The 27,684-nt window shown below is 44.4% G+C and overlaps 1 protein-coding gene across 2 annotated transcripts in view; it reads left to right on the top strand.

Moving 5' to 3' along the window:
• The window catches only part of LOC126281398 (feline leukemia virus subgroup C receptor-related protein 2), a 636,393-nt gene that overhangs the window by 157,613 nt on the left and 451,096 nt on the right, over positions 1–27,684 (top strand). For both annotated transcript variants that reach the window (XR_007551260.1, XM_049980331.1), the window contains exon 2: positions 19,653–19,877. Coding sequence is in view for 1 of the 2 variants with exons in the window: in XM_049980331.1 (XP_049836288.1) it covers positions 19,653–19,877 (225 nt within the window). In the remaining variant the exon portion in view is untranslated. The remainder of the gene's footprint in view (positions 1–19,652; positions 19,878–27,684) is intronic.

Here is a 27,684-nt window from a genome sequence, read left to right on the forward strand (position 1 = left end):
ACTAACCAAAACGGCCTTGCTGTGCTGGTACTGCGAACGGCTGAAAGCAAGGGGAAACTACGGCCGTAATTTTTCTCGAGGGCAGATCTCTTGGGTAAAATATTCCGCAGGTAAAATAGTCCCCCATTCGGATCTCCGGGTGGGGACTACTCAGGGGGACGTCGTTATCAGGAGAAAGAAAACTGGTGTTCAAGGGATCGGAGGGTGGAATGTCAGATCCCTTAATCGGGCAGGTAGGTTAGAAAATTAGAAAAGGGAAATGGATAGGTTAAAGTTCGATATTGTAGGAATTCAATACTTTCAGCATTTTGCGGCCCTGTCAGCAACTGTATAAATATTAAATTCAAAATTAACAGCCTCAGTTGCGGAGTTACCTAGATTTACCTAGGTTTCAATTGGGATAACCCAACCTTCTTCAAAATTACACTTACTAATGTTTGTATTTTTAGTTTGACAATGTCCATTATGGACAAACATTAGTAAGTGTAATTCTGAAGTAGGTTGGGTTATCCCAATTGAAACCTAGGTAAATCTAGGTAACTCCGTAACTGAGGCTGTTAATTTTGAATTTAATTGTAGGAATTAGTGAAGTTCGGTGGCAGGAGGAACAAGACTTTTGGTCAGGTGAATACAGGGTTATAAATACAAAATCAAATAGGGGTAATGCAGGAGTCGGTTTAATTATGAATAAAGCAATAGGGATGCTGGTAAGCTTCTACAAACAGACAGCGAACCCATTGTTGTGGCCAAGATAGACACAAAGCCCATGCCTACGACAGTAGTACAAGTGTATATGCCAACTATCTCTGCAGATGACGAAGAAATAGAATAATTGTATGATGAAAGAAAAGAAATTATTCAGATAGTGAAGGGAGACGAAAATTTAATAGTCATGGGTGACTGGAATTCGGTAGTAGGAAAAGGGAGAGTAGGAAACGTAGTAGGTGAATATGGATTGGGGGTAAGAAATGAAAGAGGAAGCCGTCCGGTGGAATTTTGCACAGAGCACAACTTAATCATAGCTAACACTTGGTTTAAGAATCATGAAAGAAGGTTGTAATCATGAAAAAAGGTTGTAATCATGAAAAAAAGCCTGGAGATACTAAAAGGTATCAGATAGGTTATATAATGGTAAGACAGAGATTTAGGAATCAGGTTTTAAATTGTAAGACATTTCCAGGGGCGGATGTGGACTCTGACCACAATCTATTGGTTATGAACTGTAGATTGAAACTCAAGAAACTGCAAAAAGGTGGGAATTTAAGGCGACGGGACCTGGATAAACTGACTAAACCAGAAGTTGCACAGAGTTTCAGGGAGAGCATAAGGGAATAATTGACAAGAGTGGGGGAAAGAAATACAGCAGAAGAATGGGTAGCTTTGAGGGATGAAGTAGTGAAGGCAGCAGAGGATCAAGTAGGTAAAAAGACGAGGGCTAGTAGAAATCCTTGGGTAACAGAAGAAATATTAAATTTAATTGATGAAAGGAGAAAATACAAAAATGCAGTAAATGAAGCAGGCAAAAAGGAATACAAACGTCTCAAAAATGAAATCGACAGGAAGTGCAAACTGGCTAAGCCGGCATGGCTAGAGGACAAATGTAAGGATGTAGAGGCTTATCTCACTAGGGGTAAGATAGATACTGCCTACAGGAAAATTAAAGAGACCTTTGGAGAAGAGAGAACGACTTGTATGAATATCAAAAGCTCAGATGGGAACCCAGTTCTAAGCAAAGAAGGGAAAGCAGAAAGATGGATGGAGTATATAGAGGGTCTATACAAGGGCGATGTACTTGAGGGTAATGTTATAGAAACGGAAGAGGATGTAGATGAAGATGAAATGGGAGATATGATACTGCGTGAAGAGCTTGATAGAGCACTGAAAGACCTAAGTCGAAACAAGGCCCCGGGAGTAGACAACATTCCATCAGAACTACTGACATCCTCAGGAGAGCCAGTCCTGACAAAACAATACCATCTGGTGAACAAAATGTATGAGACAGGAGAAATACCCTCAGACTTCAAGAAGAATATAATAATTCCAATCCCAAAGAAATCAGGCGTTGACAGATGTGAAAATTACCGAACTATCAGTTTAATAAGTCACGGCTGCAAAATACTAACGCGAATTCTTTACAGACGAATGGAAAAACTTGTAGAAGCCGACCTTGGGGAACATCAGTTTAGATTCCGTAGAAATATGGGAACCCGTGAGGGAATACTGACTCTACGACTTATCTTAGAAGATAGATTAAGAAAAGCCAAACCTACGTTTCTAGCATTTGTAGACTTAGATAAAGCTTTTGACAATGTTGACTGGAATACTCTTTCTAATTCTGAAGGTGGCAGGGCTAAAATAGAAGGAGCGAAAGGCTATTTACAATTTGTACAGAAACTAGATGGCAGTTATAAGAGTCGAGGGACATGAAAGGGAAACAGTGGTTGGAAAGGGAGTGAGACAGGATTGTAGCCTCTCCCCGATGGTATTCAATCTGTATATTGAGCAAGCAGTAAAGGAAACAAAAGAAAAATTCGAAGTAGGTATTAAAATCCATGGAGAAAAAATAAAAACTTTGAGGTTCGCCGATGACATTGTAATTGTGACAGAGACAGCAAAGGACTTAGAAGAGCAGTTGAACGGAATGGACAGTGTCTTGAAAGGAGGATATAAGATGAACATCAACAAAATCAAAACGAGGGTAATGGAATGTAGTCGAATTAAGTCAGGTAATGCTGGGGGAATTGATTAGAAAATGAGACACTTAAAGTTGTAAAGGAGTTCTGCTATTTTGGTCGAAGTAGAGAGGATATAAAATGTAGACTGCCAATGGCAAGGAAAGCGATTCTGAAGAAGAGAAGTTTGTTAACATCGAGTATAGATTTAAGTGTCATGAAGTCATTTCTGAAAGTATTTGTTTGGAGTGTAGCCATGTATGGGAGTGAAACATGGACGATAAATAGTTTGGACAAGAAGAGAATAGAAGCTTTCGAAATGTGGTGCTACAGAAGAATGCTGAAGATTAGACAGGTAGATCACATAACTAAAGAGGAAGTAATGAATAGGATGGGGGAGAAGAGAAGTTTGTGGCACAACTTGATTAGAAGAAGGGATTGGTTGGTAGGATATTTTCTGAGGCATCAAGGGATCACCAATTTAGTATTGGAGGGCAGCGTGGAGGGTAAAAATCGTAGAGGGAGACCAAGAGATGAATACACGAAGCAGATTCAGAAGGATGTAGGTTGCAGTAGGTACTGGGAGATGAAGAAACTTGCACAGGATAGGGTAGCACGGAGAGCTGCATCAAACCAGTCTCAGGAGTGAACACCACAACTACTTTTTTTCATTTTTATGATAAAAATCCGTTTTGATTGTCTTCTGGTTGTCTATTTCAGGTTCACTTCAGTCGAGACTTACATGAACGGCCCAGTGTTTATGTGCTTGTTTTGCTACCAACAATATCAACAGGAACGTTGTTATACCACTAGACATCCACAAAAAAGAAAATTTTAATAAACACAGTAAAGATGAAAAATATAAGTATTTGGCTGACTATATACAATATTGAGAGTTTGTGGTGGTAGATTAAATGATTTGTAGTTTACACACATACATAAATTATGAAGATGGAATCCAAAATTTTTCGTGGAGCAGACAGAAAGGAGACAGATATTACATAGACAATTTTAAAACAAACAGTTGAAGCAAGTGGAGCTGTTGTATTGCAGGGTACAATAAATTATTAAAAATTACCAGGACATTCAATAAGCATAACACTAATATAAGGAAAGACAGGGCACATAAAACTGGGACACATTAAATCGACATATCAAACATGAAAATAAGGCAGTCAATTAATGTGCAAAGCTGGTTGGATAACAATAGGTAAAATAATATTTAACAAGATCTACACTCCTGGAAATTGAAATAAGAACACCGTGAAATCATTGTCCCAGGAAGGGGAAACTTTATTCACACATTCCTGGGGTCAGATACATCACATGATCACACTGACAGAACCACAGGCACATAGACACAGGCAACAGAGCATGCACAATGTCGGCACTAGTACAGTGTATATCCACCTTTCGCAGCAATGCAGGCTGATATTCTCCCATGGAGACGATCGTAGAGATGCTGGATGTAGTCCTGTGGAACGGCTTGCCACGCCATTTCCACCTGGCGCCTCAGTTGGACCAGCGTTCGTGCTGGACGTGCAGACCGCGTGAGACGACGCTTCATCCAGTCCCAAAAATGCTCAATGGGGGACAGATCCGGAGATCTTGATGGCCAGGGCAGTTGACTTACACCTTCTAGAGCACGTTGGGTGGCACGGGATACATGCGGACGTGCATTGTCCTGTTGGAACAGCAAGTTCCCTTGCCGGTCTAGGCATGGTAGAACGATGGGTTCGGTGACGGTTTGGATGTACCATGCACTATTCAGTGTCCCCTCGACGATCACCAGAGGTGTACGGCCAGTGTAGGAGATCGCTCCCCACACCATGATGCCGGGTGTTGGCCCTGTGTGCCTCGGTCGTATGCAGTCCTGATTGTGGCGTTCACCTGCACAGCGCCAAACACGCATACGACCATCATTGGCACCAAGGCAGAAGCGACTCTCATCGCTGAAGACGACACGTCTCCATTTGTCCCTCCATTCACGCCTGTCGCGACACCACTGGAGGCGGGCTGCACGATGTTGGGGCGTGAGCGGAAGACGGCCTAACGGTGTGTGGGACCGTAGCCCAGCTTCATGGAGACGGTTGCGAATGGACCTCGCCGATACCCCAGGAGCAACAGTGTCCCTAATTTGCTGGGAAGTGGCGGTGCGGTCCCCTACGGCACTGCGTAGGATCCTACGGTGTTGGCGTGCATCCGTGCGTCGCTGCGGTCCGGTCCCAGGTCGACGGGCACGTGCACCTTCCGCCGACCACTGGCGACAACATCGATGTACTGTGGAGACCTCACGCCCCACGTGTTGAGCAATTCGGCGGTACGTCCACCCGGCCTCCCGCATGCCCACTATACGCCCTCGCTCAAAGTCCGTCAACTGCACAAACTGTTCACGTCCACGCTGTCGCGGCATGCTACCAGTGTTAAAGACTGCGATGGAGCTCCGCATGCCACGGCAAACTGGCTGACACTGACGGCGGCGGTGCACAAATGCTGCGCAGCTAGCGCCATTCGACGGCCAACACCGCGGTTCCTGGTGTGTCCGCTGTGCCGTGCGTGTGATCATTGCTTGTACAGCCCTCTCGCAGTGTCCGGAGCAGGTATGGTGGGTCTGACACACCGGTGTCAATGTGTTCTTTTTTCCATTTCCAGGAGTGTAATTTAATAATTAAATGAAGCCCAGTTTTCGATGGGAAAATGTCGGTGAGACGAACACTTAACGAAACAGAGAGAGAGAGAAAAATTTTCGGGTCCCTCAAACAGCGAGCGGGGACCATATCACAGAGCTGTACTGCTCCTTATATTAGTGTACTAAACGTGGCTGGAAAACTTCGAAGTCGATTTTATCGAGAATTTTGTAGCATTATATCGAAGTGTTTTGGAAATGACTTCAAGGGCTATAAACAAGGAAAACTACAAAAATCCGATTGGCGTGTGGTCGGTCCGTTTTCTTGGAGTAAGCAAACATATGACGGTACGCAGTTGTCAACAATACGGGGATCCCTGCAGTGGACCACGTCGTTGCTCGGCGACAGTTTCAGACGGGGCGACTGGTGCGTAACATGAACGTATCAATTCCCAGGCAGCACAGTACTAAGAAACCCGTGAAAAGCAGCAAGAACATGGGGCACCGATCGCAAGCAGGAGGTAAGCCATCTACAAACATCAGCGTTCCGCCAATGTGTACCAATCCAAACACGTGTGTGGAATCGACTGCAGCTTGACGTATGACATATATTCTGATCTCTCAATGTTTCCCGGCGCAATTAACTGTGCGCTTCCGTGTGTTTTTTCCCGGTTGTTGTTTCCATTTTATGCACTTCTCAATTTTATGGAAACAAGAAGTCGGCAGAACAGTCGGTAGCCCATTATAAAAAATGGCCCTGAGCACTATGGGACTTAACATCTGAGGTGATTAGTCCCCTAGACTTAGAACTACTTAAACCTAACTAACCTAAGGACATCACACACATCCATGCCCGAGGCAGGATTCGAACCTGTGACCGTAGCAGCAGCACGGTTCCGGACTGAAGCGCCTAGACCGGCTCGGTCACAGCGGCCGCCTAGCCCATTATCAAATATGAATTCTCACACCGTGTACGTTTATTGAATACGGATAAAATTCCACGCTGGTTTTCAAAATCAAATTACCATGAATATAACTCGTCATACAGACTGTTTATCAGGGTCTATCAGAGGCACTTTCTGTTTCAGAAGAGTTAATTTTACAAATCTTGTAATTACAGGAAAATCGGAATACTATAAATTATATTGAGAAAGACAGCTGTCTATATGCCTCCGTACCAGCTCTTATTTCTCGTATCTTATCTTCGGGATCATTACGCGAAATCTATGTAGGCGGCATTGGAATCGTTCTGCCGCCACCTTCGAATGCCGGTTATCTAAATTTTCTCAACAGAGTTTCGCGAAAAGAACGTCTTCTTCCCTACTGCGATTTCCACTTGAGTTCGCGAAGCATCTCCGTAATACTCGCTTGCTGACTGAACCTACAAGGCCGGTCGGTTTTGGCCGAGCGGTTCTAGGTGCTACAGTCTTGAACTGCATCAGTCCCGAACTGCGCGACCGCTACGGTCGCAGGTTTGAATCTTGCCTCGGGCATGGGTGTGTGTGTGATACCCTTAGGTTAGTTAGGTTTAAGTAGTTCTAAGTTCTAGTGGACTGATGACCTCAGATGTTAGGTCCCATAGTGTTCAGAGCCATTTGAACCATTTTTTTGAACGTACAGGTAACAAATCTAGCAGAATGTATCTGGTTTGCTTCGATGTCTTCCTTTAATCCGACCTGGTGTGGCTACACCCAATCTTTGGTGCTGGTTCCATTGTACATCGCTTTGAAACGTAGCCTACATCTAGATATTTTAGCGACGCGACAGTGTCGATCAGTATTCTAATAATGCTGCATTCGAACATTACGGATTTTCTTCTCCTACCCGTCTGTATAAACTTACATTTGTCTACATTTAGAGTAAGCTGCAAATCACTGCACCTACTAGAAACTTTGTCATCTTGTATCCTCCTACAACGAAAACCAACTTCCTGTCCGCCACAGCATCATTAGCAAACAGCCGTAAATGACTGCGCACCCTGTCCTTCAGCTTATTTATGTACATATAGAATAAGAGCAGTTCTAAGAACATCCATGGGGCAGTCCTGACGAGACCCTTGCCTCTGCTGAAGACTTGCCGTCGATGATAACGTACTAGTTGGTAATTTTCAAGGATGCCTATAACGAATCACATCGAACGTGCGATCGTAAATCGATCATGCGACGCTGGTGGCAGGCGTTGTGAGTATTTTTACGTTGGTCACTACATCAACGACAAAAGAAGAGGGTTAAGAAAATACTTGCAATTACAAAGGAGACGACTCACATTACTCGTCGTCGGTGTTGCCATGTGAAAGTCCATTACGGTGGTCTGGATGGATAATTTGGAAGAGTCGAAACATGTATTCTTCTTGATATTCGTTCATTTTCCGCACTGTTCGCAATAAAAGTGTAACGGAATTTCAGCATCGAAACTGCTCTTACGAAGTTTTACACACTTCGCACCACCACGGTCTACACAGTGCCTTCTTTCCTCGTCCGATAGTACTACATATTTGCGACGAAAAGTCGAACAATTTTATACGCTGGATAAACAAGGAATTAGATTCTTCCATGTGAGACAATCTGGCGAAGAAACGTCGAGAACACTAGACATCCCACTCACTAACGTCTGGGTTTCCCTAGCAACTTAGCAATAATTCGGGGAGGTATGTAATTTAGAGCAACTAAGAGAACGAGGAAAACAGATAAAAATGACGATCACAAATAACTGATCACAACGCCCGCCACCGGAGTCACATGCTCGATTTACGATGGCACGTTCGATACGCATCGTTTGGACCCAGCGGCATCGATACGCAATCATTCTTGGAAATTACCTACTAGTTTCTACTACTTGAGAAGTCTAGCAGCCATTCGCATATTTAGGAACCTATTCCGTATGCTCGTACCTTCATTAAAAGTGTGCAGTTGGACACCGTGTTAAAGCTTTAAAGAAATCCAGCACCACGGAATCTGCCTGTTGCTCTTCATCCGTAGTTCGTAGTGTATCATGTGAGAAAAGGGCAACCTGAGTTTCGCACGAGCGATGCTTTCTAAAACCGTGCTGATTCTTGGACATAAGCTTCTCGCTCTCAAGAAAACTTATTGTATTCTAACTGACAATATGTTCAACGATTTTGCAGCGAACTGACGTTAAGGGTATAGGTCTGTAATTCTGCGGATCCGTTCTTTTACACTTCTTACATACAGGAGTTACCTGCGCGTTTTTTTCCATTCGCTTGAGACTTTGCGCTGGCAAGGGATTCCCGATAAGTGCAAGTTAAGTAAGGAGCCAATGCCATATAGTGCCCTTTGTAAAACTGAAATGACATTTCATCCACAACTGGCGATTTATTTGTATTCAACCCTTTCAATTGCTTCTCTACGCCGGGGATGCATATTACTATGTCCTCCACACCGGAGTCTGTATAATGTCAAATGACGGTAGGTTTGTCCGATCCTCCTGCGTGAATGATTTCTTAAAAGTGCGGTTTAAAACTTCAGCTTTCCTCCTCCTCTCTTTTACAGCCACACCAGACAGGTCAACGAGTGACTGGATGGAAGCCTTGGAACCACTTAGTGATTTTATGTAGGAACAGAATTTTCTCGGGTTCTCGGCAAGATCTTTTCCTAAGGTGGCAGTCGTTATGTTTCGCGCATCATTCTTTTTACAGATGCACGAATTTCTACTAACGTTTGACTGTCGTCATTTGATAATTCTTTTCAGCCGACAGTGCTACAGTCTCTGCTTCCTCAGCAATTTCCAAATTTTGTAACGAAAACAGGGTGGGTCTTTCCCGCCCTTAACCCACTTACTCGGCACGCATGTCTACCAGACGTTTTATTTCGATGGGTAGACCGTCAAATGGTTTTATAAGTGCATGTTTCTCGCCTTTCTGTACAAAAACCAGATTCATTACAGGGTATTGCAAATCATTTTTCCTACTAGAGTTGTACTAGTGAATTTCTGTTACTTTTTAGCTCAGATGAGTTTTTGACAACCAATTTCATAAGCGAAGAAGATCGTGTAAAAAGATGTCTGCAAGGTATTGGTGTGTCCATCACTCTGATAACTCTAATTGCCTAAGTGAGAGTTAGCCTAGAATGTTATCATGCAAGGCATCAGTCAATGAAAATATGACATTTAAATATAATTTTGCATTAATTTGGTCACAAAAACATTTTCCTGGCAATATAATTTTATTCTTCATATCGATTGATTTAACTACATCGATCTTGAACCATGAAAATTATTGATCACAATTGTAGATTCAAATGACTCAAAAACCACTTTTATTATGCTTTAGTTTTCATGTAAAAAAATTCTTTTCATTTTTAACTTTTCTGACTTTTGATATCAATAATTCGATCGACAATTATTCAAAGACAGGAAGCTGACAGTACTTATATTGTCAAAATTTGCAACCTTCATTATTTATTATTAGTCTCATAAATTTTTATACAAAATAATTATTTCCAGAAAACATTATGTAAAGTATATCCAAAAAGTAATTTCATTTAAGACAGTCATGATAAAATTCATTTGAACTACACTCTGTTCTAGAATTATCTAGACGCCATGTACAGAAATTTTAGAGGCAAACACGCCAGAATAGTTTGTTGTTTATGAGATTTGTCAATATAAGTATCAAGATCTTTGTGTTGAAATGTTGCACAATGCATTTACTTAACAAGTGGTGTTGCAGAAAGTGTCAAGTAATTGTGAATAAATGTTGATTATGTCAGAAAGCACCAATATTCCATGGACTTTAACTGTAACAAAAAGCCTTGGACCCATTTATTGGAAAGCATCAACATGAGCCGACACCCTAGACCACGGGACAGCCATAGCAAGATAAGTGACATTATCTGCTAATATAAGGTTTCTGTCCTTACGAAATTATGGAAACTTCGACAACACTAGAAAGACAAGAGTACTACAAGAAGTTCCTACTCGACGATCGGTTATCAACACGACGAGGAAATCTACAGATGACGTGACTGTGTACGTATTGGCAAGTGGTCTTAATTTTGCTTCTACATGGGTCACTAGTGGATTTTGTCAGTTCCATCGAAGATGATGTGCGACGTCTTACAACAGAGGCAGCAGAAATAAATGGTCCGAAATCTTCCCGTGTCCTGACGAGAGCCGCACCATCGAAGAGCAACGTAACTTAGGAATAGCCATGGATGCGGTAGTACTGAAGTCAGATAAGGGTAATGCTACAGTCCTTATGCCACCGAAGGACTATATTAATAAGATCAAACCTTTGTTGTGTGACCCAAATCGATAAGGATCCTGCTAACCGTGTGATGCGAAAAACAGTAGAACTTTAGACGAAAGTTTTCTTGCAAAGGACTCCATTAAGCGACTGAGACCGAATAGTTCAGTTCCACCTAGGTTGTATGGACTGTCCAAAATCTATAAAGGTCTGTCTTTACGTCATATAGTGAGCAATATTGGAGTAGCCACCCTCTGATTTCGCCAAATACTTGGCGTCTTTACTACGAGAACCCATTGTAGGCAAGTGGCCACATCATATAAGAAATTCGAGTGATTTATCAGCAGAGTCCAGTCATTCAAACTCAAGAGCACCGATTTGTTGGTCAGTTTTGACGTCGTTTTGCTTTTTACAATGTGCCTTTGGTGGACTCATATCTCATAGCGAGAGGTCTGAGGCTGACATTACTGCGCTGTTTAAGCATACTCTCTCCTCGACGTTCTTTTTATTCAACAACGGATTTTTTGAACAATCGGCTGACAGTGTCGCCATGGGAGTCCTTTGTCTCCCCTAGTTGCCAACTTTCTCATGGAAGAATTTGCCGAGCGAGCACTCGACTCAGCTATTATGAAACCAACAGTATTTGGCGATAGCTGATGACACTCCTTTAATTTGGTCTTATGGTGTGAACAGTCTGCAACATCTGAATTCCATACATGAAAAAATAAAATGTACTGTGGAGGCGGATAGAGATGGTTGCTTGCCGTTTTTAGACGTCTTTGTGCGACGTAAGAGCGATGACACAGTGGGCATCCAGTGTTTCGAAATACCATTCATACTGACCTGTATTTACAGTCTGCCAGTTGCCACAGTCCTGCACAAACGATAGGTGTTTTAAAGAGCTTGACCCACAACGCCGATTCGATCTCAGATGCCGATAGCCTGCAAACTTAAGTGGGACACCTGCAAAGTGTGTTCCTGAACAACGGACACCCGTATCAGCAAGTTCAGAGTCTCTAAAGACGTACAAATGACAGACCAAGAAAGATGTTGAGGCCTTCAAAACAGCAGAATATTAAGAAGACAAAGAGTAATCTTTCGACCTCCTTCAAAAATATCAGCACTTTTGAGATCTATTAAAGACGATTTAGAGTTAAGCAAAGCTGCTGTATACAGGATTCCGTCTGAATGCGGAAAATCTTATACAGGGCAAACAACACGCACTGTGCACGATTGCATTATAGAACATCGGTGACAAAGTCGCCTTCTCCAAGCAAATAAGTCAGCTACCGCTGAACGCTGTACGTGTACTTACATTAAACATTCGACGAAATATAATGTAACAAAAATTGTGGTCCATGTTTCAAAATTTTGGAGCTCAATCAATCAATCAATCGATCAGTGGAAATACGACTCTCTGAATCCATTACGGATCGAGATGGCGGTTTCCAAGTAACTTCTGCATGGGACCCGAGTATAGGAAAAACTTCGTGCTCTGCGTAATCGGCGCCACCCTACGATCTTACTGCACGAAGACAATCGTTCTGATATCGAAGAGGCGAGCTATTACGGCGGAGGGCGCGCAGAACAGCACACAGACTTAGAGCACAACCGCATATGCTCAGGCAACGCATACGCAGTGCCAACTAGGACACCTCGCATGTGTCAGTTGGATGTTAAACAGGGGACCTCAGTGCGTTACTCGTCAGTATTCACCTGAAGATGGCCAGAAGACTCTGCGCCGAAATATCGTACCAGCATGTCACAGAAATCCGGCAGTTCTCCCGAAATTTCTCAGGACAAGCTAGAACAGCTAGTTCAACTTAAAATGTCATTTGGGTGGTAAGGGATATGTAAAGCGATGCGTGGAAGAGATTGAGTATCTCGTTCACTTCCTCAGTGCTTCGTTCCCGTGAAAGCGCAAGCTACGATTTTCGCAGAACACTCCGTTTTTATGTATCCTGTGGCAACACCCATGCTTTTCGCACGTGGATGATCAATTTTATGAAACTTCGATATTACATAAAATGAAAGAAAAACAGCAGACGTAGTGAAACGGAAATTTAATATTACACTTTTCGTGTGACTCTTGTGCATAAAATCATGTAAAACTGTTACAATAGGCACTGAAAGAATCCTACAATTTTCAAGCTATTTTATATCATTTAACATGACAGTAACACGTTCGCTAATGTCGCTACACTTACACAATATTATAACAAGAAGCGCTTAAAAGTGACATCTAATCGCCTGTTGCTGTTTGACTATATTCCATTAATCTTGTTTGAGTTTTGTTCATGTGTAGAAGGTGTGTTCAAATTAAATGGAGATTATAGTTACATGTACAGAAATTCTAATAGCAATATTGTAATTACAGTTAATGTGGGACAGTATAACTATACATAAGTGCCATTGACAATGGTATGCCGATCCCTGTGCGTAGGAAGGAAATACATCGCTTCAGTGCAGAAACGCTTAGGTTACTGACTGTTCCAGTTGTCCATGTTGGTCTACACTTCCTTGTCACAGGAGAACTTCTAACATTTCAGAGACCGTTTTTAGGGGCCGAAGGTACGAGAGTCACGTGGCAGACACGTGGCATGTTCCCAGACCTGCCATCGAGATACTTGAAGCACTTAGAGGGTCTTCTAGGACGCATGTGGGCTAGCATCGTCCTGGGGAAGCACTATCGAATTCGAGAGTTTGCCTCTGCACTTGTTCTTGATGTTCTGTTTGAACCTCGGCAATGTGTCGCGTTATTGATCAGCGTTAACGGTTGCGCCCCCTGGAAGCCAATCTAAGAGGAGAGGTCACTCTTCGTGCAAAAAGAAACCGAGGATCACCTTTCGGAATCCGGGGCCGAGTAGGCCTTTTTTGGACAAGGGGAATCATGGTGAGGACCCTTCACGCTCATCCGTTTGGAGGTAGTAAAAAATGGCTCTGAGCACTGTGGGACTTAACGTCTGAGGTCATCAGTCCCCTAGGACTTAGAACTACTTAAACCTAACGAACCTACCAGGCAGAATTCGAACCTGCGACCGTAGTGGTCGCGCGCTTCCGGACTGAAGCGCCTAGAACCGCTCGGCCACAGCGGCCGGCAAGGTAGAGTCGATGTGGTGACACCACGTTTCATCAAATGCCACAATTTGAGCAATGATGGGTCAGTCAAACACCCGTTCTCACAGACTGCTGGTTCTCTGTAAGATATGGGCGCAAAGAAATTGGAAGACCGCTCTTTGTGCTGACCGAGTGGAGTCCACCATGCTAGGAAATACGAGAACAACTCTTCAGAAATGAGGAAGTTGCCGCAAAACCTTTAAACCTGCTTGTGCAACTGGAAAATACTACCATACCATCTCTCGGCAGACACATTCGTGGGATCGCTTGCGACGCCATTACAGCGAAGGTCTTCTTCTCAGTTGGGCATAACTTACATACAGGATGATTATTATTAACTTACCGAACGACCGAACGAGGTGGCTCAGTGGTTACCACACTGGACTCGCGTTCGGGAGGACGACGGTTCAAACCAGCGTCCGGCCATCCTGATTAAGATTTTACGTGATTTCCCTAAATCGCTCTCAGCAAATGTCGGTATAGTGCCTTGTGAAAGAGCACGGCCAACTTCCTTCCCCATCATTCCTAATCGAGGACCCATAACCTCGCTGTTTGGTCCCCTCCCCCCCCCCCCCCCCTCACAAAAAATCAATCAATCAATCAACCAACCAACCTCATTAACCCACGAAGCGAAATAGATGAAACTGAGATAATTAATTTAATGTAAGACATATCTGGCAGCAAATGTCGGGAAATGAGTGACAAATGTTTTATATGTGACGTCACCAGATATTGTACCTTGCTCCACATGCAGCGGTGGAGCCTATCGAGCCGTTGCACCTGTTTATTCCAACGCAGCCTAAGTATCGACGTCGATGTGGGTCTGGGCCTACGAGCGCGGCTTTATCCCTGGGGCTCGGGGTTCGTCTGGCAAGCAGTACTTTTTTCCATTGCGTTAGACAATTATGTCTTTACATTGAAGTAAGGTACATTATCTTATTTACCGGTCTCACCGTCTCCGCTGTGTTATTGCAAAGTATAGTATAGTATAGTACAGTACAGTACAGTACAACAAAAACCTACCGTATTGCGCCACAAGTTAATGGGAATGAGCTTCCGAACTGAGTCGTAATCAGTAAATGTCCTATGTTTTCTTTAAAAATTACTCCATTCCAGTGTGGCAGGATCCTACAGCAACGAATTCCGAATTATTCTAGAATAAAAACAATCCTGGCTGCGGAATTACTTAATATCAATGACGCGTTTCACCCTTTTGGGACATCACCAGATTGTGTAAAAGTAGCTGCTTACGTAACTCATTCGTCACACGGTCATATAAAATGGACACTACAATAACTGGATATGTAATCCATCTTCATCGAAACGATTAAAATGCAACATAGACTTTCAGCACACCAGGTGACTCCTCCATTGCAGTACAAAAAATTTCCATCTTGCCGTTTGTGCTTTTTATGACGGATGGATAACACACAGAGTTACTGTTGCGTCTGTTTTCGATTTTATATGGCTTCGAGGCGGATGGTTTATATATCAAGCTACTTTTTACACACACTAATGATGTCCCTAAAGGGTGAAACGAGTCATTGATACTAAACAATTTCGCAGCGAAGACTGTTCTTACTCTGTAATACCTTATCTTTACAATATAAAATTTACGAACAAGAAAAGAACGGACAAAAAGAGAGAAATACAAAATAAGAACAGGCGTTGCTTCGTTACAGCGAAGACAATGATAGTAATTTCTACGTCAATATGTGTTAGTAATTTGCACCGTTCGCTCAGATGCCAATATAGAAACATGTTATCATCGCTTCATGGCCGGCCGGTGTGGCCGAGCGGTTCTAGGGGCTTCAGTCTGGAACTGCGTGACCGCTACGGTCACAGGTTCGAATCCTGCTTCGGGCATGGATGTCTGTCATGTCCTTAGGTTAGTTAGGTTTAAGTAGTTCTAAGTTCTAGGGGACTGATAACCTCCGATGTTAAGTCCCATACTCCTCAGAGCCATTTGAACCATCCCTTCATGGACGAGTTCGAAAGTATCCTCCGTAGTTTTGATCACCGCAGCAGTAACAGCTAAGCGGGCTATGAGGCTCATTCGGGACTGTACTGGAGCGCTGCAAACTAGCTCTCCCCCCCCCCCCCCGCCCCCCCCCCCCCCCAAAGAAAAACAAGGTAGTGGTGTTAAATCGGGCAATCTTTCTGGCTATCGAATTAGACCGCGTCGACCAATCCACCTATCTCGATACACCTGATTTAACTAATATCTTATTGCGATGGCACGCTATGGCGGCTGAAGCCACGTGTTTGCTCTTACTTCCTGAGGAAAATCTTAAATTAGCATCGAGTCAGCAAATGTTACTTTTGGCGTCGAAGATTCTTTCTTCATCAAACGTCACTTCGTCGGGGAGCATAACCACGAAATTAAAGTTACGGTGCTGTTGTTGTCGCGTACGAAACCATTCACAAAATTAAATACCGAGCGAGGTGGTTAGCACAGTGGACTCGCATTCAGGAGGTCGACAGCTCAAATCCGTGTCAGGCCATTCTGATTTAGGTTTTCCATGATTTCCGTAAATCGCTTCAGGAAATGCCAGGAGGGTCCTTTGAAAGAGCACGGCCGACTTCCTTCCCCATCCCTTCCAAATCCGATGGGACCATCCAACCAGCCAATGAACGAAATTCACTATGAGAACATAATCTCTTACGTACAACTTGCGCACTTTAGCCCTGCGGTACCCTAACGTGCCTTCTCCGTTCTACACATGCTATACTGTTGACTGCGAAACACGCAACTGGTCCGTAACCTGTGGTGTACTCGTTACAGGGTCCTGCTGCACTCGAGTCAAAGCAGCTTCCGCAAGGGCGAGGCACAGCAATACCGGCATGTCTGAGACCCTGGAAAGGTGGTGGTTCAAATGGCTCCAAGCACTATGGGACTTAACATCTGAGGTCATCAGTCCCCTAGACTTATAACTACTTAAACCCAAGGACATCACACACATCCATGCCCTAGGCAGGATTCGAACCTGCGACCATGTGATTCGGGACGGAAGCGACTAGAACCGCTCGATCACAGTGGCCGGCTCTGGAAAGGTGAAATTAACAATAAACGTCCACGTGCGACGGTAACATCTTGAATAACGTACAGTATGAATGTAAAAGTTGCGATGAGTTTAATGTTTCAATACCAGAGACAAAAACAGGGTTTTTAAGCTACTAATTTACAGAACAGGGTGTCATAGTGTAACGTAAAAACCTATAAAACAAATAACGACAAAGTATAAATAATTTCATACGTTAGATCTTCTCTGACAATCTTGATTTCCGTGCCTGATTATTGAGTTATCATCCCTCAATACACTTTTTGCCTACAGTGTCTACCTAAGCGCAGCATCCCTGTTTCACTCATTCGACTAGCCACAGTGGCAGACAATATGTCAGAACGTAAAACGCGCTGTGGGAAAATTTGTGTGTAAATGCGTAGAGCTGGTAGCGCATTGAACTTAGCTGAACCCTAAAAGAGATGCATGTCTGCAGGCTCATTAAGTGTAAACGGAATCATCGTAGCCTTGTATTGCCACTGCTGCAAGCACTACCACACTGGAAAGTGCAAGAAGGAAAACAGAGTAGCCTATAAGGGCGGTGTGTAGCACTGACCGCTACCGGCGAGGGTGAGACCGACAAGTCCAACTCATTATATGTAAACCGAAGGTGGACAGGGCGAGACAAGAGAGGAAAGGGAGGGGATCGCTCCTGTCAGCTGCATCGGGACATTACACGAAATCAGCGGCGACGAGTGAAAGTGTGGAGCGGACCGGGATTCGAACCCGGGATCTCCGGCTTACTAATCATGGGCGTGAAACCACTTCTCCAACCGCGACACTGCGCGGACCCTCTTGACACACTTAAGGCCGATCTACATTCCCATCGATCGCCACCTATCCGCAGTCTCTGTGCATTTCCTCAAAGTTCGCTACTCTGAGATTCCCACAGGATGTCGGACGTATTTGTACATCCGCACTGAAGAAGGTGGATACATTGCCAAGCTACGCGTATCAGTTATACGAAAGCATGTTGTACTCCGAAAGAACAGACAGCATGCATTCAAAAATGGTTCAAATGGCTCTGAGCACTATGCGGCTTAACTTCTGAGGTCATCAGTCGCCTAGAACTTAGAACTACTTAAAACTAACTAACCTAAGGACATCACACACATCCATGCCCGAGGCAGGATTCGAACCCGCGACCTTAGCAGTCACGCGGTTCCAGACTGTAGCGACTAGAACCACACGGCCACGCCGGCCGGCAGCATGGATTCGAATAAACACAACCCCTATGCTTGGGGGCTAGTTACGGATGTGATGAGGTCACATGTTCTACATTGCTCATCGAAGTTTGGGTAATTTCCCGACATTTGCGGCCCCATGTGTCCCATGTTAAATTACTTGTCTCAGTACCATCTACGTCGTTTCGGTTTTTTTAAGCATCAGTAATGCGTGATAACGTTACCATACATGTAAGATATTTTCGGTGTTAGTTCATGCTGTTATTTACGGTACTGGCCATTAAAATTGCTACACGGAGAAGGAATGCGGATGATAAACGGGTATTCATTCGACAAATATATTATAGTAGAACTGACATGTGATTACATTTTCACGCATTTTGGGTACATAGATCCTGAGAAATCAGTACCCAGAACAACCACCTCTGGCCGTAATAACGGCCTTGATACGCCTGGGCATTAGAGCTTGGATGGCGTGTACAGGTACAGATGCAAATGGAGCTTCAACACCATAACACAGTTCATCAAGAGAAGTGACTGGCCTATTGTGACGAGCCAGTTGTTCGGCCACCATTGTCCAGACGTTTTCAGTTGGTGAGAAATCTGGAGAATGTGCTGGCCAGGGCACCAGTCGAACATTTTCTGTATCCAGAAAGGCTCGTACAGGACCTGCAACATGCGGTTGTGCATTATCCTGCTGAAATGTAGGGTTTCGCAGGGACCGAATGAAGGGTAGAGCCACAGGTCGTAACACATCTGCAATGTAACGTCGACTGTTCAAAGTGCCGCCAATGCGAACAAGAGGTGACCGAGACGTGTAACCAATGGCGCCTCATACCGCCACTCCGGGTGATACGCCAGTATGGCGATGACGAATACGCGCTTCCAATGTGCGTTCACCGTGGCGTCGCGAAACGCGGGTGCGAACATCATGATTCTCTAAACAGAACCTGGATTCATCCGCAGAAATGAAATTTTTCCATTCGTGCACCCAGGTTCGTCTTTGAGTACACCAGCGCGAGCGCTCCTGTATGTGATGCAGCGTCAAGGGTAACCGCAGCCATGGTCTCAGAGCTGATAGTCCATGCTGCGACAAACGTCGTCGAACTGTTCGTGCAGATAGTTGTTGTCTTGTAAGCGTCCCCATCTGTTGACTCAGGGATCAAGACGAGACTGCACCATTCGTTACAGCCACGCGGATAAGCTGCCTGTCATCTCGACTGCTAGTGATACGAGGCCGTTGGGATCCAGCACGGTGGTCCGTATTACCCTCCTGAATCCACTGTTTCCATATTTTGCTAACAGTCATGGGATCTCGACCAACGCGAACAGCAATGTCGCGATACGATAAACCGCAATCGGGATAGGTTACAATCTGACCTTTATCGAAGTCGGAAACTTGACTATACACATTTCTCCTCCTAACACGAGGCATCACAAAAACGTTTCACCAGGCAACGCCGGTCAACTGCTGTTTCTGTATGAGAAATCGGTTGGAATCTTTCCTCATGTCAGCGCGTTGTAGGTGCCGCTACCGGCGCCAATCTTGTGTGAATGCTCTGAAAACTAATCATTTTCATACCACAACATCTTCTTCCTGTCGGTGTTATTTCGCGTCTGTAGCCCGTCATATTCGTGGCGTAGCAAGTAGTGTAGTTAAGATACCATCCGATAATGTTTAATTTACAGATGTCCCGCCATAATTCAAGTTATGCCTGTACGACATTGGGACAGGTAGTAGCAGACAGCCAGTTGCGAGGTGTGTACAGCACGTGTGGTGTTCCGCAGGGCCTGCGCGTGTGCCTGCTGGCGGGCATCTTGGGCACGGCCTTGGGCGCCTGGGTGAAGGTGTTCTCGGTGGGCCGACACCTCTTCTGGGTGGGCTTCGCCGGCCAGAGCATCGTCGGCGGCTCGCAGATCTTCATCCTGAGCCTGCCCGCGCGCATCGGCGCCGTCTGGTTCGGCCCCGACGAGGTCTCCACCGCCGTCTCCATCGGCGTCTTCGGCAACCAGGTCAGTTCGCGCGCAGACCAGCTGCTACCTGCCTACAGCGATGGTGGTGTTCTGCCTTGTTCGTCGAAGCTGCTCTGCTGTTCCGAAAGCGCGAGGACACAGTTCGTTTATTTACAACCTGATATGAGTGCAGATCAAAACCTGGTTCCTTCTGTAAAATTGAAAATTTGTGGTAAGTTCCTGTGAGACCAAACTGCTGAGGTCATCGGCGCCTAGGCTTTCACATTATCTAATCTAGTTTAAACTAACTTATTCTATGGACAAGACACACACCCATGCCCGAGGGAGCACTCGAACCTCCGACAGGGGTGAGCCGAGTTTACCGTTCTAAGGCGCCTCGACCGCGCGGCTACTCCGCGCGGCGCTCCTTCTGTCCAGGGAATTCGGACGGTAAATAGTTAGACAAGGAAACGTCCACAGAAAGGTTCACAGCGTTGGGGCCCGACTCTTCAAAACCATCTATACGACGATCTAGGTTAACACTGTGGTGCCGGCCGATGTTGCCGACCAGTTCTAGGCGCTAGGCGTATGTCCACATTTTCTGGGGTGCAGTGGGACCCACCTTCCTCCTGATGGATGATAACTCAAGGCCCCACCGAGCTGCCATCGAGGAGAAGTACCTTGAAAAAGAAGATATTACGCGACTGGAGTGGCCTACCTGTTCTCCAGACCTAAACCCCATCGAGCACGTCTGGGATGCTCTCGATCGACGTATCGCTGCACGTCTTCAAACCCCTAGGACACTTCAGGTGCTCCGACATGCACTGGAGCAAGAATGGAAGGCTATACCCCAGCAGCTGCTCGACCACCTGATCCACAGTATGCCAACCCGTTGTGCGGCCTGCGAACGTGTGTATGGTGATCATACCCCATATTGATGTTGGGGTACATGAGCAGGAAACAGTGGCGTTTTGTTGCAGTTGTTTCGGAACGGTTTTCTCAACTTATCAATACCGTGGACATACAGATCCGTGTCGTGTGTGTTCCCTATGTGCCTATGCTATTAACACCGCCACGTGGTGTGGCACCACATTCTGCAATTATCCTTAATTTATGAGCATGACTGTATTTTGACAGGTACATAAAAATAAATTCAAGCTCACAAAGATTCAAAGTGGAAAAAGAATGATAGAAAGGAAAATGAGAGCAATTGAAAAAGTTAATGCATTTTCAAAATGATGTGACAAAAAAATAGAAACAAAAATAACTACATTTAAACGTATTAATTGAATAAAAATAACGATCAGAGTGCCGACCGGAGTGGCCGAGAGGTTCTAGGCGCTACAGTCTAGAACCGCGCAACCGCTACGGTCGCAGGTTCGAATCCTGCCTGGGGCTTTGATGTGTGTGATGTCCTTAGGTTAGTTAGGTTTAAGTAGTTCTAAGTTCTAGGGGACTGATGACCTCAGATGTTAAGTCCCATAGTGCTCATAGCCATTTGAACGATCAGAGTCATTAAAAAAAAAATGCAACTGAAACGTTCGAGCCCGCGTCCTTTTGCATGTGAGGACTTCACCTTAACCATTACGCTGCACAACCAGTATGTATAAGGCTCCTTTTTTAAAGCTACAGAGCGTCATGTGAAATTCCTATTTATTTTTCTCGTCGATTAGTCAGAAATGAGGGCCCACCAGGGTGAATGGTCACTGGGTGTGATACCTAGGACCTTAACTTATATCGCCACATAAACTGTCTTAAAAAGTAGATTCCACCGCCCGGGACATCTCCGTATTCGGTAAGTTCCGGCGTCTACTCAGATCCATCCCAGTCTTATTAAAATGGTCAGTTTGCGTTTGGAGTCCAACAGGGAAGGCTATTTCTTATGCATCCAGCCAATGGCACTGAGTTGGCCACTTGTCGGCCGTCACTGCAGGTGGAGCCAACGTCCGTGGAGAGAGAGCGGGGCGAAGCGGGGTGTTTCGATAGATGTGCGGAGTGTGATCTGAGTGCAGGTGGAATGTATTGACATTTGTACGGAACCTGCGAAATTTCAGGTAATGGACTTCGGAACAGGCTGTTTCAGAAGTAAGAGTACGATATACTGGCCCGTCCGCCGCTGCCTGCGACGTGTTACTGGAAAAGGTAGCTTCAAGCAACCAGTTTGGACAGTACTCTACACTTCACGCAAGCGATTCTTAACCTGTCTGTCCCCCTACCATCCAGGGGGGGGGGGGGCGTGGTAAGACTAAATGAGGGGCGCGACCACGGTTTTCCTCATCAGCTAGGTGAATACTGGGCTGGTCCCCACGTTCCGCCTCAGTTCCACAACTCTCAGACGTCCGCACTATTTCATGGCTTACACCAGACGCAAGCAGCTGGGGTACACTCCTTACGTCCCGGGGCGTTCGGGGTGGTGGCAGGAAGGGCATCCAGCCACTCTCTGCAACTAACGCTGCCAAATCCGTACCAACAAGGCCGACCCCCCCCCCCCCCCCCCCCCGCGTGACCTGAGACAAGGCCCAAAGAAAAAAGAAAGAAAGAAAACTGGTTTTTTCCGAGAAGGAGCTAGCAAAGCCGAGAAGGCCAAAACTTAAGCCGCACGCCGCCCGCACACACGGCACGCGTGAAGTTAATCACGCCGAGGCCGACGCCTGTACAGATAATAAAGTTTGTGCGGAGTAGTCAGAAGTTGCTTTCGTTTCGCATCATACTTCCAGAGCCACACAGCCGTGACGGAGAGCCGCAGCCCAGCCTAGGTGGCAGCAGCTGCTGCACGAACGGCCGTTGGTCGTGGAGGTACTAGTGTGCCATCGCTGCGCGGCTGGTCGTAGCGTTCTTCTGCAGTTTGCTTCTCGCCGGTGGCTGTGGGTAATGGCACGCCTTTACCGCCACTCACGACGGAGCCGAGGAATTCATACTTTGCGATAAAACTAGCCGCTAGAGCTATAAGGGAATAGAACTTTACCTCCAGCCTACAGCTTTACAATCCAGCGGTAGCCCGTTCTTGTACATAGGGGCAGTCGGAGAGCGGATTGCTTTCTTCGTGTTACCTCTGTGTTCGCGTCAGGTGGTGTCTACTTAAGCTAAGCTAAGCGTCAGAAACAAATGGGAAACGTTCTAAATGCCAAATCTGGCATTTCACAGGACAATGAAAAGGTAGTGTATCTGTTTCTACAAAATTGATTTGTATCCAAACAATTGAAAAATTATTCCGATGTTGCACAGCTATGCTGCTCTCCGTATCATGCAAAAAAAAGGAAAAGCAATATTTTTTAAGAATGTTCTAAATTCCACTCCAGGAAACGGACTGGTGAAAGCTGTTAATGAGAGAGATTTTACAAATCCATTCTCCCAAAGAAGAAGACCAACCACTACCAACAGCGCTATTTATTTACACAAATTTCTCCGGCGCCGGTTTCTAACTGACAGGTTCATCTTCAGTCAGCTCATCACGTTTATATTGTTTGTTGCTGTTTACTTTAGTTGCTGACTACGTTTATCCGACAACTAACGTAAACAACAATGATAATATAAATGTGAACAACAGTCTGAAGATGAAACTGTCGGTTCGAAACCTGAGACGGCACTATTTGTGTAAATAACTAGGATTGGTAACAGTTGCTGGTTGCTGTTTCCTTCTTTGTAAGAATCAACATGTACTTCGTAGACAACAACGGTCTCAAAAATATCAATATTCGACAAAAAGCAGGAAGGATGTTTTGTTCCAAGTGCCAGTAATGCTGAGGCACTATGTTTTATTTGTGATTATACAAGTACAGAAATATGTAGCATACTAGTGAAGAAAATCCAGTTCTGACATATTTCAAATTTTGAAATTGCAGGTGGAAAAAGGTTGGCGCGAAGACTACTCGTATGAGCCGTGTGATAACGAATCTCTGAACGACTTTATCCGCCGTCTGTCACTTGCATCAAGTCTAGGAACATGAAACAGAGCACCGAGAACACAGCAGCACTGAAAACACGTTTTGTAGGAAAAAAAACTCACTCAAAACGTTTCCCATTTCCACTCGCCAATTAATTCCTGACCTAATGGGTAATGTAACACACACCGTGTTCTACTTGCAGGCAAAGGTGTTTTATGGATTCGTTTGCCATCTCATTATATCCGAGGAAGCTATACGCAACTATAAGAAGTGAAAACAAACAGGAAGATTGGTCATTACTTTTGTGTTGGTAGAAGAGCCAACACCGTGTTACGAGTGGAGGCCGAAATTAGCACGCGTTTTAGCTCACGCAGGCTGGCGTTAAGAGGGAAGAAGTATACTGACGTGAGGTCTGGAACATGACAAGGAATGAGAATTCAGAAAGCGGACGTAATTAGTTCGATACTTACCTTTAATCCCTTAATGATGAACTTCGCCCTGGACGCTACATGATTCACATTATCTGTTCAGAATACATTCTTCAAGTAGCTGTAGTAACTGAATATGGCGCCTTGCTAGGTCGTAGCAAATGACGTAGCTGAAGGCTATGCTAAACTGTCGCATCTGCAAATGAGAGCGTCTGTAGACAGTGAACCATCGATAGCAATGTCGGCTGTACAACTGGGTCGAGTGCTAGGGAGTCTCTCTAGACTAGACCTGCCGTGTGGCGACGCTCGGTCTGCAATCACTGACAGTAGCGACACGCGGGTCCGACGTATACTAACGGACCGCGGCTGATTTAAAGGCTACCACCTAGCAAGTGTGGTGTCAGGCTGTGACACCACAATTACAGCTGATCAGTATGTTCTCTTTACAGTTCCGCATCTCAGTCACTAAAAACGGAACCCTTGTAGGATCGCTTTGCCATCTGTCTCTACCTGTCAGACTGTTAGAAACCCTGCTTCTCAGATGCAGACAGACGCATCAAGTTGAAAGTTATGTCGTACTAAGGTTTATGGTCCCATAGAGGTGTAAAAAATTTAAACTTGTACATCAATGCAATCAAAAAATACCGCCATTTACATCACATATTTTGATAGTCGGAAAGTCTCTCATCAAAACCAATAGGGTACTTCCCGTTGATCTGGAACGCTGAAATTCTACAATAAGCAACGTTTTCATAGTATAAGTAAGAGAAACAACAATCCGAAAATTGTTACCAGACGAAAAATTTGTTTTGGTCATTTGTTAACCTAATGCCTGTGTGTCCGTCTGTTAACACCTTTTTTCCTCAGAAAAGGGTGGACATTTATGATACTAAGGTCTATAGTCCCTTGGCAGTGCAAACAATTTAAGCTTCTATGTCAGTGCAATCAAATGTTATGGCCATTTTTGTCAACTAATTTGATATCTTTGTAGTATCGATATCAATAGTCTTTCAACAAAAATGACTGAAATACTGGATTCCCGTGATGGATATCTACGTACATACATAATTGAGTTTGTGCGGAACCTTGGATTCGCGAGCTGTGCTCGCACTTATCCCGATTTATTTTTGTACAATCTCGATCTGTAGTACTAAAATGCAGGCTAAGGTTCTAGAAATCTGATATTAGAAACAAAGATTTTTCTCGCATACAAATGGTGGTATTGAAGCTCAAGATTTGTCTGCGCCTTGATGGTCGGAGAAAAAGACTTGGACAATGAACGTAGATAATTCCAAATTTCTACGGATCGAGGGAGAGGGAGGTCGACATGAGAGGAGAGAAAGCCAAAACCGTCAGTGATCAGCTGGTGTACGGGCGACGACAGCCTGCTGTCTGATGAAGCGTCCGGAGGCTCTTCGCTGCAAGCAGTGCCTATATACAACTGGTACCTACCTCTGCGTAGTTGGCGATTGAATTTCTGCAACCTTGTTGGTCAGAAGATGGTCTCAGACAGAGCGGCATTCAGTTAATATATCGGGAAACTCGGCTACAATGGCTGTACTAAAAGGAATACTCCTACGATGTTCTTATTCGATGAAAATACGGCACCGTGGTCCGGCGTTTGAGAAGACAAGAACTGCTATATCTTGGAGAGAAGAGACTACTTTGTGCTGGCAGTCTCCTCGGTAGGTGCTGGGAACTCCGCTCCGTAGTAAGTCAACCGACCGCCAAGATTGTCTTCTATAGTGTCTGGAGGCTGCTGAAGGCATGCCTGCCACAACGTTCCCGTTCAAAGCATCCTTCTGCGAAAATCATAGTAGTAAACATATCGAACAGGGCGACGACGACTTAACGGCTGGCATACTTCTTAACTAGAGGATGAATTAACAACGATTACTGTGTTTTGAAGTCGACACTCTGTGATGACCTCAACCCACAGGAAATATAATTATCAAAATCTGAACTGTGAAGTCATCCAAAATTATAGTTGGAAAACCACACTCTTTGTTATACTTTTCAATTGGTCACGATCCCGCTTTGTTTATGAACCGAAAACTCTAATATTCACGAGAAACTGCTCTGAAATTAACCTGAACCGACAAAATTGTGTAATATATTCTCTGAAACTTCAAAACATGTAAGACAATAACTGAAAGGAATTAGAAACAGTGACAAAATTTCGTGAATCACACACAATGCTTTTAATAAGTACATGAACATGGGGAGGTTCACCATACATCTACCCACTTTTGAGTATAACCAGTGTGTCTTAGTACTACGACTCGTTGCAATACAATATCAAAAACCTTTTATTACTGGGTAAACAGTCCATACGTGATTTGTCAGCTAACATTTATAATTCATGCTCACGTCAGGGAATGCACCAAATATGGGAATAGCAGCTTTTACGTTATTGGTCAGAACGCAAGCAATTATGACGGTCGCCGTAATTTTGACGCGACGTCATATTTCGCGACAAAATACTCTTCCACTGTCATATATCTTGTCCCATAACAATACATAAAACTACATAAAATAACTACAATAATTTTGACATAAAAGGAGAATTAGTTCTAATGAGAGGAAGAAGTTTATATTTACTGGTGTTTCAACAATGACTACCAGACAACGTTGAATTCACTGATTGTAATTTTATTTTCGTTAGCAGAAAGCAAACATAAACTAAACAAAGAATTTATTTGAATAGAGTCTGTAATTCTTATACTTTTAATAGAGAAAGTAAGTTTCTATGTCAGGGGATAGCGTTCGGCGAAATCTCTTAACTTTTTGTTGCATACGAAGCGTTGTGTTGGGCAGCACGATGTCAGAGGGTTACGATGATGAGAGCAGGATACAGGCTGTTCCGCTGGTTAATCTTCTCCGGCGAAACGCAAATAAATTTCCGGCACAGCTGTATCATTAACCCCGTGGTGATTAACAAACCACAAGACGCCAGTATACGACCGTTGTTGACATGTCCTCTCTTTCAAAGTACATTAAGTAGATTTCGCTCGTTTTTACACTTAATGCACTGTCCGTGACGCTATCGTCCATAGTTACATAGTTCGTCACATTCATATAGTCTTAGCCACAAATACACAGGTCATAGAATTGTTCTTGTGTGTGAAACACACCGTAAACAATGTCCACTCTGTTCTCGCATCTCAAACTTCGACAACGTCACTGAAAGTCATTTATGTTGCACAGTTAATTAGTCTTCACTTTCACGGCTTGATAGAATGTTATAGACAACCCTTCCACCACCCAAAACCAATACCAGCGCAGTTCATTCGCATAAAAGCATTGTTCGTGTCGGCCACAACAAAGTATTGTTAGCGGCACTTTCACAGTCCGGTTTATTTGCTCTTAAAGTTCGCTGGCGATGGCATTACATACCGCAGTGGTTAACAATCTATCACTATCGCTGTCCCCTGTCTATAGATGTTGCATCGTTATCGTAAATTACATAAATCTTTATAAATGTTATTGACTGCATTTTTCACAATTAATAATATTCCAAAAGAGAACTTTACAAACTTCTCCACAGGTACAAAG

The sequence above is a fragment of the Schistocerca gregaria genome, chromosome 7, assembly GCF_023897955.1.
Source record: "Schistocerca gregaria isolate iqSchGreg1 chromosome 7, iqSchGreg1.2, whole genome shotgun sequence".
Lineage (NCBI taxonomy): Eukaryota > Metazoa > Arthropoda > Insecta > Orthoptera > Acrididae > Schistocerca > Schistocerca gregaria.